At 34.4% G+C, this 15,414-nt stretch overlaps 4 protein-coding genes and 1 pseudogene across 6 annotated transcripts; 2 read left to right on the top strand and 3 right to left on the bottom strand.

Annotated features, from left to right (window-relative positions):
* The first annotated feature begins 84 nt into the window (after window positions 1–84).
* On the top strand, window positions 85–2,253 carry LOC120257954 (leukocyte receptor cluster member 1 homolog). Of its 3 annotated transcripts, none has more exons than XM_039265264.1 (3): window positions 85–737; window positions 814–850; window positions 1,793–2,253. In XM_039265264.1, the coding sequence occupies exons 1-2, from the start codon at window positions 118–120 to the stop codon at window positions 824–826; spliced, it is 633 nt and encodes a 210-aa protein (XP_039121198.1). In that variant the 5' UTR covers window positions 85–117; the 3' UTR covers window positions 827–850; window positions 1,793–2,253. The 3 variants fall into 3 exon arrangements, with proteins under 3 accessions (XP_039121198.1, XP_039121197.1, XP_039121196.1); XM_039265263.1 differs by lacking the exon at window positions 1,793–2,253 and adding an exon at window positions 954–1,224; XM_039265262.1 differs by lacking the exon at window positions 1,793–2,253 and having other exon boundaries at window positions 814–1,224.
* Window positions 2,254–2,720: 467 nt separating this feature from the next.
* Window positions 2,721–5,093, bottom strand: LOC120258823 (vesicle-associated protein 3-1-like). The gene is made up of 8 exons (XM_039266257.1): window positions 4,946–5,093; window positions 4,593–4,663; window positions 4,348–4,429; window positions 3,715–3,821; window positions 3,447–3,611; window positions 3,307–3,354; window positions 3,059–3,136; window positions 2,721–2,955 (listed from the first exon to the last, which is right to left on the bottom strand). Exons 1-8 carry the CDS (start codon window positions 4,995–4,997, stop codon window positions 2,848–2,850), a joined length of 711 nt encoding a protein of 236 aa, XP_039122191.1. The 5' UTR covers window positions 4,998–5,093; the 3' UTR covers window positions 2,721–2,847.
* Window positions 5,094–5,691: 598 nt separating this feature from the next.
* Window positions 5,692–6,249, top strand: LOC120258825 (ubiquitin-like). The gene is made up of 2 exons (XM_039266259.1): window positions 5,692–5,724; window positions 5,831–6,249. The coding sequence occupies exon 2, from the start codon at window positions 5,831–5,833 to the stop codon at window positions 6,140–6,142; it is 312 nt and encodes a 103-aa protein (XP_039122193.1). The 5' UTR covers window positions 5,692–5,724; the 3' UTR covers window positions 6,143–6,249.
* A 335-nt stretch (window positions 6,250–6,584) lies between these two features.
* LOC120258824 lies at window positions 6,585–7,983 on the bottom strand (annotated as a pseudogene).
* A 991-nt stretch (window positions 7,984–8,974) lies between these two features.
* Window positions 8,975–11,698, bottom strand: LOC120258822. The gene is made up of 3 exons (XM_039266256.1): window positions 11,663–11,698; window positions 11,429–11,600; window positions 8,975–10,142 (listed from the first exon to the last, which is right to left on the bottom strand). Exons 2-3 carry the CDS (start codon window positions 11,588–11,590, stop codon window positions 9,144–9,146), a joined length of 1,161 nt encoding a protein of 386 aa, XP_039122190.1. The 5' UTR covers window positions 11,591–11,600; window positions 11,663–11,698; the 3' UTR covers window positions 8,975–9,143.
* Between the last annotated feature and the right edge of the window lie 3,716 nt (window positions 11,699–15,414).

The following is a 15,414-nucleotide window of genomic DNA, read 5'->3' as shown; positions in this document are numbered from 1 at the left end:
AATAGTAGTAATTAAATTATGAGAGAGATAAATATTAATTAGATATGTTTTTAAAATTCATCGTAGTATATAAAGTGTGGAGAAAAAAAAAACAGAAAAGGGACGAGAAGGAAGACGATGGGAGGGCATGGAGGGTTGAACATCCTGCCCCAGAAGCGATGGAACGTCTACAACTACGAGAACCGCGAGAAGGTCCGCAAAGACGAAGAGGCTGCTGCGAAGGAGGAGCAGCTCAAACGGGAGCAGTCACGCCGCCGAGATGCCGAGTTACGCCTCGAGCGCCTCCGACAAGCCCGCAATCTCCCAAACCCTAACCCTAATCCTGCCGATTCCCACCATATCAATCTCTTTGAATCACTCCCGGATTTCAACTTTGAATCCCAGCCCAAAACCAAGAAGATCGAAGATGAACGACCTAGGGATTTGAAGAAGCGGAGGAGGGAAGAGCCCCCTGCTGTCGGACCGGAGGAGGAGAAGTATAAATTGGGGTATGGACTAGTTGGGAAGGGCGTGAAGGCACCGTGGTATGTATCGGGAGCGTCCTTGTTTTCTTCGGAAGATGGCGATGGAGGTCGTGGGTCAGTGAACGGTGCCGAGACGTCGAGGAAGAAGAGTGGGGGGAAGAAGACGATCGAAGAGATGAGGGAGGAGAGGATAAGGAGGGAGAAGCGGGAGAAGGAGAAGGAAATCAAGCTTCTCTCCTCTGTGGCGAGAGAATCAAATAAAGGGTTCTCGAGGTGAAGAAATTTGCATAAAAGTTTTTGGGGGCTGCGAAATAATTCTTTTAATTAGTAATTGCGTATTCTAATGCAGGCGTAGGTCGTAAATTTGATGCTTCGGATGAATGATGGTAATACTTTTCCTTTGTCAAACATTATATTGGACAAGTTTATATCTTTTTTGCATGACAAATCTGAAATATCATTCCTTTTTTTATCATCTGTTGTATCTAGATCAGGGTTTGTAGGGGGTTGTATAATTATCCTGGGAACTATTTGGTGTTTGGATTTTGGAAGCATCTTCAATTTCACAATGGATGTTCTTCTGAGGGCATTGTTGGTTCCCAACCCTATCATGTTATTAACCACCCCACTATATTTTATTTTCAAAAATAACACCATGAAAGAGGACTTGGATGATGTTAATTTTTGTATTTACGTCTTCTGTGTTGGAATATTTGGCTTCTGTGTTTATTTATCTGGTGAGAATGTGTTTTTTCTTTCACTGAATTGGTGTTTCTGGGTGGATTTTAAATGAGTGATGAGCTAGGAGCTCATGGTGAAAAATTGGATTTTTGGATTATATACATGTATAGTCATTGTTGCAAAAAAATTATTTGTCTCTTTACTTAAATGAGGCTTCAGAGTTGAGTTACATATAAAATCCGATTAGAAAAGGTTTAACATCTGGTTTCCATAGTCATGCATGTTTTACTCCCCTCAAGTCACTTAGGCATTTCTAGCCCCATTAAATTACTCTACTTGTCTTTCTTCTGCTACTGATATGTTGATTATGCCTTGATGTGGGTTTAGTATTGAGATGGTGTGTAGAATAGGAGTCATTGTCAAACAGTTAAAAGGGAATAATAACTCTTTATAAATTATAATGAGGAACTGCAGTGGTGTCTCGCCATATAAGTCAGATTTTGCTATCTGATCCTTACTGTTGTCATTATCAGGATCCAACTTGTCTAGTTTTTAACCTTATTTTTGTGCCTGGCTTTGATATGCCATGGCTTCTGATTCAAAAGCCCAAATTGGTGGTATAACTTTTTTTCTTGGTTGCCTAATAGGATGCATTTCTTTGAAGCATTGTACTTTTGCACCAGATCATGGTTCATGAAGTCCGGTAGCAGTTGTTGATTGATGACTTGAGTTTTTCCAGCATATCTGTAAACAGCAAGAGCATATCCCACTCCATATTCGATCAGCTGATTCAATTATAGCTCTGTAATTTGGATCACAGGAACAAATTATGCAAGCAATGCTTCGACTATTACTGAGTCAAATAGTAGTTAATTTCATTAAGCTTGCAGTCTGTTTAGTAAGCCATTGAGGCTTATTGGTGTGTTGAAGTAAGGGATCTTATGTTAGCCTCTTTTGTAGTCACTTCTTAGGAAAACACCTGCTCTTTTCGGAGAAATAGTAGGAGGTATTTTGGCAATTAGGATACTTGCATGGCAAACACAAGTTGTGCTATGCTTACTGCATACACTGGAAAGACTTACATTTTGAGCCAATCTAGAATCTCAGTACTATACATGTTCAATTGTATATAGCTGAATCTTTTTTATTATTTTATAACATTTTTTTTTTCTTTTTAACCCTTGAAATGTTTATCATGTGAGGCATTGTAGATGTAGGTGATCTCTCGTTATTGTGTACATAGTTAACTAGTTTTGCAATGGTATTTATCTCAAGAACCCAGTTAAATAATTTGATCTGAGTGTTTGTGGAATCATCAACCTAAATCAAGATTTCTGTTTCCTCAGTAGCTTCAGTACTTTGGAAACCTGGCGAGTGGAATGATGGTTTTTTTCTTTTATATATATATATATGTATATATATTATGTATATTGTTATTATTATTACTTGGAGGATTCCTGCATGGTGCAACAACATTACTGAGCCCATTTGCCAGACACACGTACAATGGTGGGAGTCAAAGCTTAGCCTTAAAAGTTATTACTCTCAAGTAATCCAAGTGATTCAGATCAAATATAGCAATCCCACAATTATAAATATATTGAAATCCAACAATTATTCTGATTTGTAAGAACAGTCCTTGGCTGGATTAATGATATCAATTAATCTTTCCAATAACAATTTGTTCTCATGTCCCAAAATGTCACACATGGTAGTAGCCAATGTATACTCCAATCAAGAGAGCCACCGCTACAAAGAAGAATGAGAAATTGCCTTGCTGTTTATTCTTCATCTTGATGCCAATATCATCCTGCGGTTATATGATGAAGTTTAACAACCATCTTTCATTTGTTTAGGAGTAAAATATGATAAGAAGAATATTAACAGAAACATGAGGAGATAAATTTACTCACCAATTGCTGTTGAAGCATCTTGTTTTTCATCATTGCAACTTTCTTATCCTCTGTCAACTTATGAATCAAATCTGTTACCTAAAATAACCATTCATAATTAGAATAATTTCCATGATTATGATGAAATACATGGAATACAGTTTTATATTTTATTAAGATCAAAATATCAAAGACAAACAAATAAAGAGGGGAAAAACAAGCCACACACACACACACACACACAGAGACAAGACATAAAACCCACTAACCTCAGGCTCAGGTGGTGTATCCATCCTCTCAACACTTTCTTTCTGTCCCTATAAACAAAAACATCATCTCACACATTCATTAAATTCTCTTTCAGAAAACAATCCATTGATGGAAAGATGAACACAATGATGTAACTCACAGTAGCAGTAGCTGTGCTTCCATTGGCATGATTAGAAGGATGAGGAGGTGGTGGTGGTTGTGGCTCTTCCAGTTCATCCAGCACGGCAGAAGATGATTGAGGTTTAGGCACATAAACAACTCTCAATATCACTTCCTCAATGACATTACCGGATTCTTTACTGAACTAAACATCATCATGTTTTAATACAATTAAATTTGGAAAATAGCAGCAACACATTCTCAATCTCAAAGACCAAAATTGACTTGGAAATTAAAACATTAAATACCATTTCAATGGTAGAGGAAGTAGCATCACTTGTGACTACGCTCTGGACAAGAAATCTGTCCCTGCTTTCCATGGCAGGCGGTATTGCCCTCGGAGCATGCATTGTCACTAAATTCAAAGAGAACATTTCATTTCAAAACTCTTTGTATTGTTTAATGATATCTTGTGTTGAGATTTTTTTCACATGAAATGAAGAAAATTCAGTGATTGTCAATCAATTGCTTGCATTATCAGTAATCCAAAAGGAAAAAAACCCCCACTCCATAACAAACTCTTAGCAAAAAAGGAAAACTCTGTTAGTATCAACCAATTGCATTGGCACTTATCCAAACAAACCAGTTCATCTCTCTCTCTATATATATATATAATAATATAATAATGTGCCAAAAAAAGGCAATTAAAAAAAGTTTTAAATTATTGTACCGTCACAAATCCAAAGAAACCAATTCATATAACAATCAAGACGAGATTTTTCTAACACAAAAAATCTCAATGAACTGAATTTTCAATAATCCAAACAAAATAGTTTCATATCATACTCTACATCTCGCCGAGAAAGAATGAATTTTTTTTTTTCTGATTATAAATGGTGCAAAAAAAAAAAAATAATCAGTTTTTTGAGTGAATGTTGTACCAATAACATCATATTTAGAACGTGGCGAGATGACTCCAGCGGCCGGCCTCACGCGGTACTGCGTTGGGTTCGTCGTCATAACCTACATAATTAATATGATATACCAACACACACTCGTCTAAATTAAATAATAGGAGAAAAAACACTTCATATACTTACTTATTGATTTCTAGCTGAGGGTTCACTCAGAATTAAATCCAGATAAATAAAAGAAAGACACAAAGAAAGAAGAACAAAGATTTTACCTTGAAAGCCACATAATCATCTGTCTTGTTGGACAACTCAAGCAAACACGATGGCCGCTTCTTCAGTTCAACTTCCCAAATAAATAAATAAATAAATAAAAACTCATTTCAATCAATTAATCAAGAAAGCAATCAAATAATCTTATTCCCAAAGACATTATCATCCACTGCAACTCGATTACCGTAGAATATTCTAACGTGTAAGACACTTAACTTCTATGAATAAATTGAGAGTTTAGCATCTCTAAATATATTATTAAGGAATAATACTAATAATAATAATTATGTGTTTAATTAAAATAATTTGTCCACATAAATAAAAAAAAAAACAAAAAAACAAACAAGGCACTTACAAGGGAACTTGAGTTCAGGTGGGTGGATAGCGAGAAGCTCCCCGGAGCTCATCTCGTCATCAACGTCGTCTTCCCCGGTTTGGATCGGTGTCGCCGGCCTTCTGGGTCGGAAAACCAGTGAGCTAGGCCGAAACCTAATGGAGCTCCCTTACTACGTATTATTGTGTTTCTTCTTATTTATATATATATTGGTTTTGCTCGTAATTAATTAATAGTTTTAATTGTAATTTATTTTTTTTACAAAGGTCATTCTTCTTTTCATTTAAAAGGTTGGATAGAATTAATTTATTTGCCCATTTAAAATCTCTCATGCATGGTGATATTTTCTGTTACATATATATCCCAAAATAAAAGGATCGTAATCTCTATCATTAATAATTTTAACCAATTTTTAATACTGTACTCTGCAATTGAAACTATTTATATCCTTTTATTTTAGTCATTCATTTTTTTTAAATATATTTAAAAAATTAAATACAAGACCAAGGTCTTTAACAAACTACAACAGATAGGAAATAATTGAAAAGGCAACAAAAAAAAAAAATAGAGGTGTTTAATTAATGTATTTATATGGTTTATCAATATTTATCAATAGACTAAATTAATATTATTTTAGATATTTTTAAGATATACATACGGGTTTAATCAGATAGCTTAATTTGAAATGCATGAGTTTAAAGTAAGTTTACTTATCCTCAATCCTTCACTATAAGTATCTCCCAATTCTTTTTCTTTTTACATTTTATTTCATCTGTCTTCTCTTCTCTCATCTCTCCAAGGTATACGTACCTCTTCCTTCATCTCTCAGTGCTTCCTTTCATATCATATATATATATATATATATATAATATTAGAACATTACTAAAAGTATATATATATTTGCAGATGCATAGGATGATGGTGCCTCTTTTGGGTGGGATGATGACCATCTATATAAGGACACTGACTGGGAAGAGCATCCAACTGCAAGTAGAGAATTCAGACACCATCTTGAATATCAAACACAAGATCAAAGAGAAACAGGACATTGCCATTGAAGAACAGAGGCTTGTCTTTTCTGGGAAGCAGCTTGAGGATGATTGGACTTTGGCTGACTACCAAATTCAGAGTGGTTCCACTATATATCTTGTTCTCCGACTGCGCGGTGGTGGTGGTGGTGCTGCCGCTGCAGCTACTGCTCTTGTCCTCTATATCTGATCATGTTTATTATGCATAGATATGCTTGTCTTTAATCCGTCAGTTAGATTAATATTAGTATATGTTTAGTTGATTGTTCTCTTGATTAGTAAGTGCGTACAAACTAAGTGCATAATAAATAAATTAATTGTTATCAGTTCTTATAGATATTTATTTTTGTTATTTATAAATTTCTCCATTACGTGACACTAGAATTACGTGACCTTGCTTAATTCCGTGTAATGCTAACAGGCTGCCAAGAATAGCCAAACATCAACCCATGAATTAATCAATTAAGGCTTGTGAATTAATCATGAATGGAAGCCGGTAGTGTCAAACTGTTCATTCATGACAACACATACACAAAAATATTGTATGCAATGACAATCATGATAGCATAATGAAATTCACCACACTGTTATTCAATACACGTAAAGAGTTTACTACTCTCTAGCAAGCACAATTACGATCATAAACAAGCATCATCAATGCTCATTAATGTTGTCCATACATTAATTGAAAAGTAAATGACCACCCACTAAACAAAGCAAAGAAGAAAGATTTACAAGAACATTTAGGATTCATAGTGAGCAAGATACAAGGATGTCTATATATGATCAATCAAGCAGATCAACCATGGTCATCCTTGTTGGAAACCTTTGTGGGAGCATTGCATCTTCGATCTGAATGGGCAAATGCGTGGCCACGAACACAATCCCTCCTTGTTTCCTATGTTCTGCAATTATATACTCTAACAACTGAACACCTTCATCAGAAGCCTCATCAAGCAACCATATTGGCCTGTCAATCGCCAGCAATCTAGACAACTGAAGCCTTCTCCTTTGACCCATAGAAAGCATTCTAGCCTTCTCATTCACAAGCCTACCAAGTCCCATGAGTTCAAGAGCTCCCTTGGCTTTCCCGCTTTTTCCCTTCAAGAATTTCAAAAAACTGGACTGTAAGCTTATCTTTTATAGCATCTTAGAATGAAAGCCAATTCATTTGTGATGTCATGGCCATTCCAGAGTATTTCACCGGCCTAAGGGCGTGAAAAGCCTGCAAGCATGCGCAGGAAGGTGGTCTTTCCAGAGCCATTGGTGCCGGTCAAAACAAGCGCAGAGCCATCGTGCACTGAGACATTGATGTTGCGAAGCACTGCCTGGGCATTTCGCATGCAGGATGCGAGGGTGGGGAGGTTTAATCGGCATCTATACAAATAAGCGAAATTGGTTTTCTCCACAAGAATCACAGCTAGCAAATTGCTAACTTTTCTTCTCACTCAGAGACAATTATTCGAACACCTACCCTGCAATTAAACAGAATCAAAGACAAGATGAAAAACCATATGAAAAATCGCACTCGTAGTAGTAGAATAAAAAACTGAAAGCAATCAGTTAATTTTATTCACAAGAAGTGCAGCGAAGTACCAAGTTTACTTCTCTGAAACATTTAATCAAACACCTTACGAGCAATCAAAACAGAAGACCAAAAATGAAGTTTTTAGCACTTGCAGTAAAATCAAAGAAGAGGAACAGATCATCGGACTCGGATCAACCAGAAAACAGCCTCGAGTAGCCCGAGCCGGAGTTAATCGGGCATGGTTCAGTCAACAAGTGTTTATGGTCAACGCCCAAAATTGACTCAAGAGCTATAAACATGAGCTTCCTTCAGAAACTTGGATCAAAGATATCCGTTGTTATCAGCTCAAATATCGAATCTATTTGTTTTGAAGTGTGCACCGCTTGTTCAAAAACCAGGAAGAGTTATTAAGAGTTTTCTGGATCAGAAGTGTTTGCTATCCGCTTAAATTGTAGATTCATTTATTTAGAAAAATTTATTACCGTGTTGCAGAATGTTATGAGAATAATGAATGGACAGACGGATCAATCAATAGTGCTATTATAATGCTATACATATACTATATAATATAGTATAAAATATTATAACAAAATTATTCATTCATTATTTATGAATTTTTTATAAAAAAATGTTATTTCTTTTGAAGGGCTCATTAAATCACTCTAGTGCACTACTATATCTATTTTTCTTTGAAAAAAAAAATACTTATTTAAATTGTAGATGTATCGAAAACACTTACTCTTTGTTTAGATTTCACATGAACCCATTCAAAAATTATAGATTCTTTATTTATAAAGTGAAAAAAAATAGGTTAATTTAACTATAATAAGTGGGTTAATCTGTTAAAAACTTTTTGTTTATATTGTACCTTTTTCCTCATCAAAGCAATGTTCAACCATTTTGGTTTTAAAAAAAAAAAACCTATCTTTTTATCTTAAGAATAAAAAGTTGATATTGTTGGACATCTATATTTTTTTTCCAATATTAAGACGTTGGATATCTAAACTTTTTTTCCATTCTTAAGTTTTTAATCAAAGTGGTGGCAACCACCATCATTTAGGATATACTAGAAATTAAACGAGAAATAATGTTATTTAAACCGAATAGATTTTCTCGAATAAGTTTTCCAAACTTTACTATCCACATCATTTCTTTTTATATAAGCTTTAAATTTAAACATTAAAAATTCTCAAATTTTTAAAATTTTAAAAAATATATAAAACTATATCTAAAATCTTAAATGCAAATACCACAAAATCTGTTTATTCACTTTTTTCAAAAAAATAAAAAAAAAATACTGCAAAATCATATATCTAAAAATCTAAAAACTTAAACTTAAAACCTAAAATCCTAACCCTATAGTGTAAACCACAAACCCTATAGTGTGTTGTTTTCGGTTTATCATTTACTATTAAAAATTTAAATTTAAATAATAAAAAAAATTTCAAGTCTTAAAATAAAAAAGAGAGAGAAAACATGAATGCCAACTCAACATCTACAACGTTCGGGAAAACTTATCCATTATATGTAAAAATATCCACTCTGCTTTGCATAATTGCATACATATAATAAAAAAGATGAAAACTTAAAAATGACGATAATATGTACGTAGAAAATCCACAAAACTTATAAAAACAGAACACATACATGTTGCACATTACTACTAGTCGTGCTGATTCCTTGCAGTATAACCAGAAAACCAAGCAACTCTGAAGAGCTGAACTCCAAGAATCAAGACCCACCAAGAGACCAAAAATCTGATGCTTTCCACTGACCATGCTGGTGCTCCAATCTCAATCCCCAACTTTATTCCCCTCATCAACTGTAACACCCTGTAAACCTCATAGACTACAGGGGCAACCAACCAAACTGGAGACTTCCATTGCCATGTCAGTGCCTCAGTCAATACTTGTACAGCCAGCAGTAGAAGATAAGGTCCAAGCATCACTGCGAATGAGATGAATGGCAATGGTGGCTGGAGAGTACCTCTTGATGAGGCCATTAGCATTAACAAAGGAGCAGCAAAGCCCACAGCATTAGCAACCATGTTCCATAACTTGTAACTTAATGGTACTTGGCTTTCAATTGAGTTTGAGCTTCTCTTCGGGCGTCCACAAGCATCAGCCATGAGAAAGAACAAGGTAGCACCCATGTTAAAAATGCAGTCAAGTCCAACTATAGAGAGAAGACCAGCAATGTTGGGACCTACGAATACAGAAGATAAAGGCAGCCACAATGTAGGAACCATGCCGGTCATTAGTAGAACTGAAGGACCTATGAGCCACATTGGCAATTTAAGTAGCTGGAAAGACTCTCCTTCATCTTTGTGCTTGGAATTAGGAAGTTCTGGAGCATCCTCTGATGCATCAACAGGAAAAGGGTCAACGACATTGGGACCTTTAATGATGCTTTGGTCATCATCTTTGACTGAATAAGGCAAGGCTGCTTCTGCTTCCCATGGGAGTAATGCTGTACAAAGCAATGACATATTATTGATGGGCATTTGGGGAAACGGGACTACTCTTTGTGGTGTAGGTGTAGGCTCTTTCCAAAATCTGCAATTATAATATGGGCTTCTGAGCAGCACATGGTTCTTCATAACAAAGGAAGACAAATTCAAACTGGCCATTGCTTTCATGGCTGGAGACTCGGTGTTTGTTATCTGGCAGCAAATAATATAACAAACTCAGCATTCCACAATCCAGTCAATAAGATGATTAAAAGAGCAAAATATCCTAGCACACCATACAGACCCATGACAAATAGGAATCATCCACTAGGGGGCATTTGATTTGGAACAAAGACTTGAACATTAGATAATAACTAACGAAAAAAAAAATGAGCATCAAAGAACAATCACATTAATACGAAATAAGTAACTTGCTAATAAAAAGTGGTGGTAGATAAAATGATACGGACCTAATAGTGGCAGGCAATAAGTCATACAAAACTTGCTCAAAAGTCAGAGACTAGTGAAAAATCCTTAATAAATGCAACGGTCTCAAGAATAAAGACCAAGACACTATGTTCTGCTGAAACTTTTTTTTCTTTTTCTCATTGGAATCAATTCAGCAAGGGTACAAGGGCTGTTTATTCTTGTGTTCCTTTAAGCCATTATCAGTTTGTCACCACAGTCAGACTTCTTTATATTGACTAACAAAAATACTCATATCTGAACTATATGACCAGGGATTATCTATCACATATTTTCTTCTAAACTAAGAAAGTTGAAAAAAGAAAACATATATCATTAAACATGGGGTACCAGAGAAGGCCTTTTGAATCAATTTACAAGACAATTTATACAAAAGCTGACTTGTCTACAAATCGAAGCTTAAAAGAAAATTTCAGTTTCTCAATATTTAATTTAAAAATTGAAAGATAATTTATGCACAAATTACCTCCTGCCTAAAGGAAGGGCTCTGGTTTCATTGACAACTAAAATACAAATAAATAAGCTCTTGCAGTCCAAGCTAAATGGCAGATTCTAATGCTATACTTTGTTGCAAGGGGAGAGCAGGACCACTAAATGAAAATAATTATTTTCCCCAGTTTTTGCTGCAAAACTTATCAGTTGTGCCTTTCTACTTATTGGGGGATTCAGAAATCCCCATAATCAATCATAGATCAGAACTAGTTCTAATTCATAAGCTGAAACCTAATTGCCAGCTAACTTTAATTCTTTCATGCATCTATCAGAGGGCAAAGGCCTGGTTTTCCGATCAACAACACCAAACACAGACCACGATCGATTGACAGCATAAAAACCTCAACTAAAAACTAGAAAAAAATCACTTCTTTCGGTTCAATCAAAGTCGAAGAATATGGAAACAGGAACAATTCCATGTGAACTACAATTACTGCAACACCGCAATTGATAACAAAAATCGACAAAATCCATTAAAAAAAAAATTCGATTTTCCAACTAGGAGCAATATGGGAGAGAACCTGATTTGAAGCCTTGATCGTGCCTCGAATTGGGAATCCCTCCGACGAGCGGAGGCGGAGGCGGAGGCGGAGGCGAAGGCGAAGGGGTTGAAACTCTTTGAGGTATTCATAGATTGACCAATTTACGAAAATAACCTTTCTTCTGAGAAGGCCATGATCCATGATCCAACGGCTGTGAATTTTCTAAAAATGTAAGCATGTAACCTTATGGAATATATGTTATATATAATATACCTTTGTTTATTAAAGCAAAAGTGTCGTAGATTTACATTTGTGTGAATATTCTAAGATAAAATTTGAATGCAGTGGCATTAATGGTCAACATTTTTAAAAAAAGAATTTTTTTTTTTAAAAAAAAAACTAATTATATGAAGAGAGAAACATGTCAACCTGGTGCCCACACGGAGTGAAGGAAGAAAGGTTTAATTAACTTCAATGAGTTCGAGTGCATTAATTTAGACAGCTATGCTTCTGAGGTGAGAGCTCAACTACTAAACTCTGTGTTCATTCAATGCTTGAATCAACCTACAATCAAATTCCAGTTTTCTGAATTTTCTGAGTATCATCAAGTTCACATTTAACTGTTTCTTGTTTTTACCAGCTCAGATGAATAATTAAGTTTTTACTGCAACATACTGGACAAAGCTGCTGCATATATTCAATGTATTCAATGTCAAGGTTTTTGAAAAGAAGCACCAGAAATATTCTAAAGTAATGATACCTTCTGCCATTTGGTTTAATATTTTAGTAGTCTCCTAACGTTATGGAGAGCTGAACACTAATTTTGATTTGATTCACTGATAAAAAAACAATTTAATGGTATAAGATTGACCATCTCGTTTATAACAAATGGAAGACAGGAATCCTCTTTATTTATCAGCTTAATTTAATTGAAAGCACATTACTGACTCGTTTTGTTTGTTTCTTTTCTTTTCTTTTCTTTTCTCGTGCATGCATGTATATATAAAATATATAATATATATATATATAACTAGTACCTACTCATAAGATCTCTTAACCAGCTGTCTGACTGTCCTTTCTATACCAGTGATACTGTTGTCAATAAGAAATTAAATTTAAGAGACATATCCACCATTTATCACCAAAGAGAAATACTTAATATTTCAATTGTACCATTTTTGAATATTTCTAACAAAAACCTCTTGATCTACCAGACTGTGACAAACGAAACATACGAACATCTTCCTGCCTGCCAAGAAGAAAAAAGAAAAAAAAAAAAAATTTAAAGTTTGAAAAATTATAGTGAAAGACACAGAAGAGAGAGCATCACGCATATACAAAGTAAAGAAATCCATTGCACACCTTGACAGAAGAACACACATAAAAATGAAGTAATTATATATTATTATCAAGTTAACATGATCATGATTCATGATACAAGGTGAAAAAAGGTAAAAAAAAAAAAAGAAAGAAAGAAAGAAAGAAAAAAGCAACAACTAAGTGCGGCTCTTTGATGTCTTCCTGGTGACACGAATATAAGCAAATATGACGGCTAGGAAAACAGTGGCGAAGCCTCCGAGTATGACTTCAGCTCCGGCGATAGATTTATCCGGTCGATCAATTCCGGCTTGTGATGCCACTGGTTCTCCCGAGACTGGTGAGGAATCTCTGATCATGAATGGAGTGGAAGATGGTGGCTCACTGATGACATTCATAGGAAGGAACCTTGCCATTGCTAGTGTGGCTAGAACATCAACAACAAGCAAAGCATGCAACACACTGAAACCTGCAGCCATGTATATATATATATATATATATATATGTTCTTTGATAGATTGAGATTCTGAGCTAAAGGTAGAGACTGATGAGCCAGATCCAGACCCAGAGCTAGAGAGAAAGAGGAGAAGAGTGGGTTATATATATATATATATATATATGAGATTCCGTTGGTGATCGAGTGGGCTTATTGGCAGTTGCCAGACAAACAGAAGCTAGGAAAGCACTTTCATGTGGTGCCACACACAAAGAGCCATTTAAAACATAAATTAAAAGAAAGAGCAAGTTTATTTGTTTTGATTTTTTCGTTATTATATTGTAAGTACCGTTCCATAACTTTCATTTACCATTGAAAAAAAGAAAATGGCCATATGTAACTCAACTCACATTTTTGTGTTTACTTTTTAAAAGAGTACTTATGTTTTATTCTTAATATTCACCTTAGCTACCCTACCACCAGATTTTAGAATATTTGGATTGTCTATCAACTACTGTACTAATAGCAGTCATGTGATATTTACATAGATGCTGAGTTTGGTTTAAATACATACAACAATTGAATTTAATTTTAGAGGCACCATGCATGAAGAAACAAATCAAAGAGTGATCATGATCTTGGCGGCCAGATATATAGGAAAGGCAATCCTCAAAAGCATCCTAAGCCACATAAAATTGGGGACGCTATCATCGATTGTACAGCCTCTTCACGACCGACTTTGAGGTACACAATCCAGGTGCCATCCACTCGAATTTTTGGCCATGATATTCAGGGATATTAAATAAAAAGAACAGAAAGGACTATTAATTATATATAGTAACTTTCAAATGCCTTCTCTGTGATGTTTTTCAATTTTATATTGCTTATTTCTTAATAAAAATAACCAAAATTTACATAAGTGAATTACTCAGTTACCCTCTTCACTCAAAAGTCTAAAGGTTTGAATTTTTTTTTTAATTATTTTGTTAAAAAAATAACAAATTTCATAAGAGTCTTGTTGTTCAGATGATATTTTAAATTAAATGACTCATGAGAGTCTTTTAATTTTATTGTATATATACATAATGAACGGGTAAATACTAAAGCGGAGTGAAGTGGAGCGACAACATCTGCCATTGGAGGGAATCGTCGAAATGGGATTGGCTGTGTGGAAAGCAATGCCCCCGCGGTATGGTACAATGTTATTTTGGTAAATTGTAGCGAATATGATTTATATATATATTCATATAAATCTGTAACCCTAATTTTTTTAATAAGAGAATCGACAGTCGCTCCGCTACCGAGGACATAGGCATACTCTGTCAAAGCTCGTTAAATCTCCTGCCTCTTTTGTGTGATTACTTGTTCTTTTTCTTTTAGATCATTGTTCTATTTGTCAACAAATTTATTTCTCTTTGTTTTTATTTTTTATTTTAAAATAAGTCTCTTATTTATATTCTTAGTAGTTAATTTTTTTAATAAAATAAACAACTATTCACAACACTCAATATTGTAAAAAAGAATTGATCATTCAACCTCCCACTTATAAAAGAGTTATCATTCTTCTAATATGAATTTGATTTAGTAGTTAAAGTTTGGTACACATAACCAGTCCCATTTTTTCTAATTATATACATGGTTTAATTTATTTTTAAAAAAATCATAAATTTCATATATATCACATATTCTAAAATAAAAATTTGATTTTTCGTAAGTAATTGAAGGAATGATATGCGTTGGAAAGTTGTTAGATGGAGAATACATGCTAAAAGAAACGGAAAGTAAAATACACAAGGCAAACCCATTTATATTGGAATGGTCCATATATGATGGGCCTCTTGTTTCTACTCAGCCCATAATTAATTCATCGGCAGCCCAATATTAAAGAGATGCAGACATTGTTTGTATATAGAATCAGCGATAAAAAGATATAGCTATTAGGCAATTTTTTTTTAAAAAAAAAAAAAAATTGTTACTTTTATATGAGATAAAGAGAACTGTTTGATTTAGCTAGTGAAAATAACTACTTTTATTTATTTTTGCGTCCTTTGTTGAAGATTGTGGGCCTCATATTCCCTACCACCACAGGTCCACAACTTAGACAAAAATTTGTGATGGTATATCAAAATAAGTTCCACCGTTAAATAAAAAATTCTAAAACAAATATAATAATAATTTTATGGATTAAAATATGCAGTGATTGTCTTTTAATTCAACCAAAAGACAGCTATGTAAAGAAATTTAATGTTCTGTCGACATAATTATACAATAT

The sequence above is a fragment of the Dioscorea cayenensis genome, chromosome 4 (assembly GCF_009730915.1).
Source record: "Dioscorea cayenensis subsp. rotundata cultivar TDr96_F1 chromosome 4, TDr96_F1_v2_PseudoChromosome.rev07_lg8_w22 25.fasta, whole genome shotgun sequence".
Classification (NCBI taxonomy): Eukaryota; Viridiplantae; Streptophyta; class Magnoliopsida; order Dioscoreales; family Dioscoreaceae; genus Dioscorea; species Dioscorea cayenensis.
The sequence above is the reverse complement of the archived record's forward strand: the minus strand, read 5'-3'. Positions and strand labels throughout refer to the sequence as shown.

Bases quoted from the DNA above. Each gene is read 5' to 3' on its own strand.
- LOC120257954 (XM_039265264.1), top strand. From the start codon at position 118: ATGGGAGGGCATGGAGGGTTGAACATCCTGCCCCAGAAGCGATGGAAC.
- LOC120258823 (XM_039266257.1), bottom strand. From the start codon at position 4,997: ATGAGCTCCGGGGAGCTTCTCGCTATCCACCCACCTGAACTCAAGTTC. The intron at 4,664-4,945 runs GTAAGTGCCTTG...TTATTTGGGAAG, and splicing joins ACCTGAACTCAAGTTCCCTT to TTGAACTGAAGAAGCGGCCA. The intron at 4,430-4,592 runs GTAAAATCTTTG...TTAATTATGTAG, and splicing joins ATGATTATGTGGCTTTCAAG to GTTATGACGACGAACCCAAC.
- LOC120258825 (XM_039266259.1), top strand. From the start codon at position 5,831: ATGCATAGGATGATGGTGCCTCTTTTGGGTGGGATGATGACCATCTAT.
- LOC120258822 (XM_039266256.1), bottom strand. From the start codon at position 11,590: ATGGATCATGGCCTTCTCAGAAGAAAGGTTATTTTCGTAAATTGGTCA. The intron at 10,143-11,428 runs GTTCTCTCCCAT...ATTTGCTGCCAG, and splicing joins CGATCAAGGCTTCAAATCAG to ATAACAAACACCGAGTCTCC.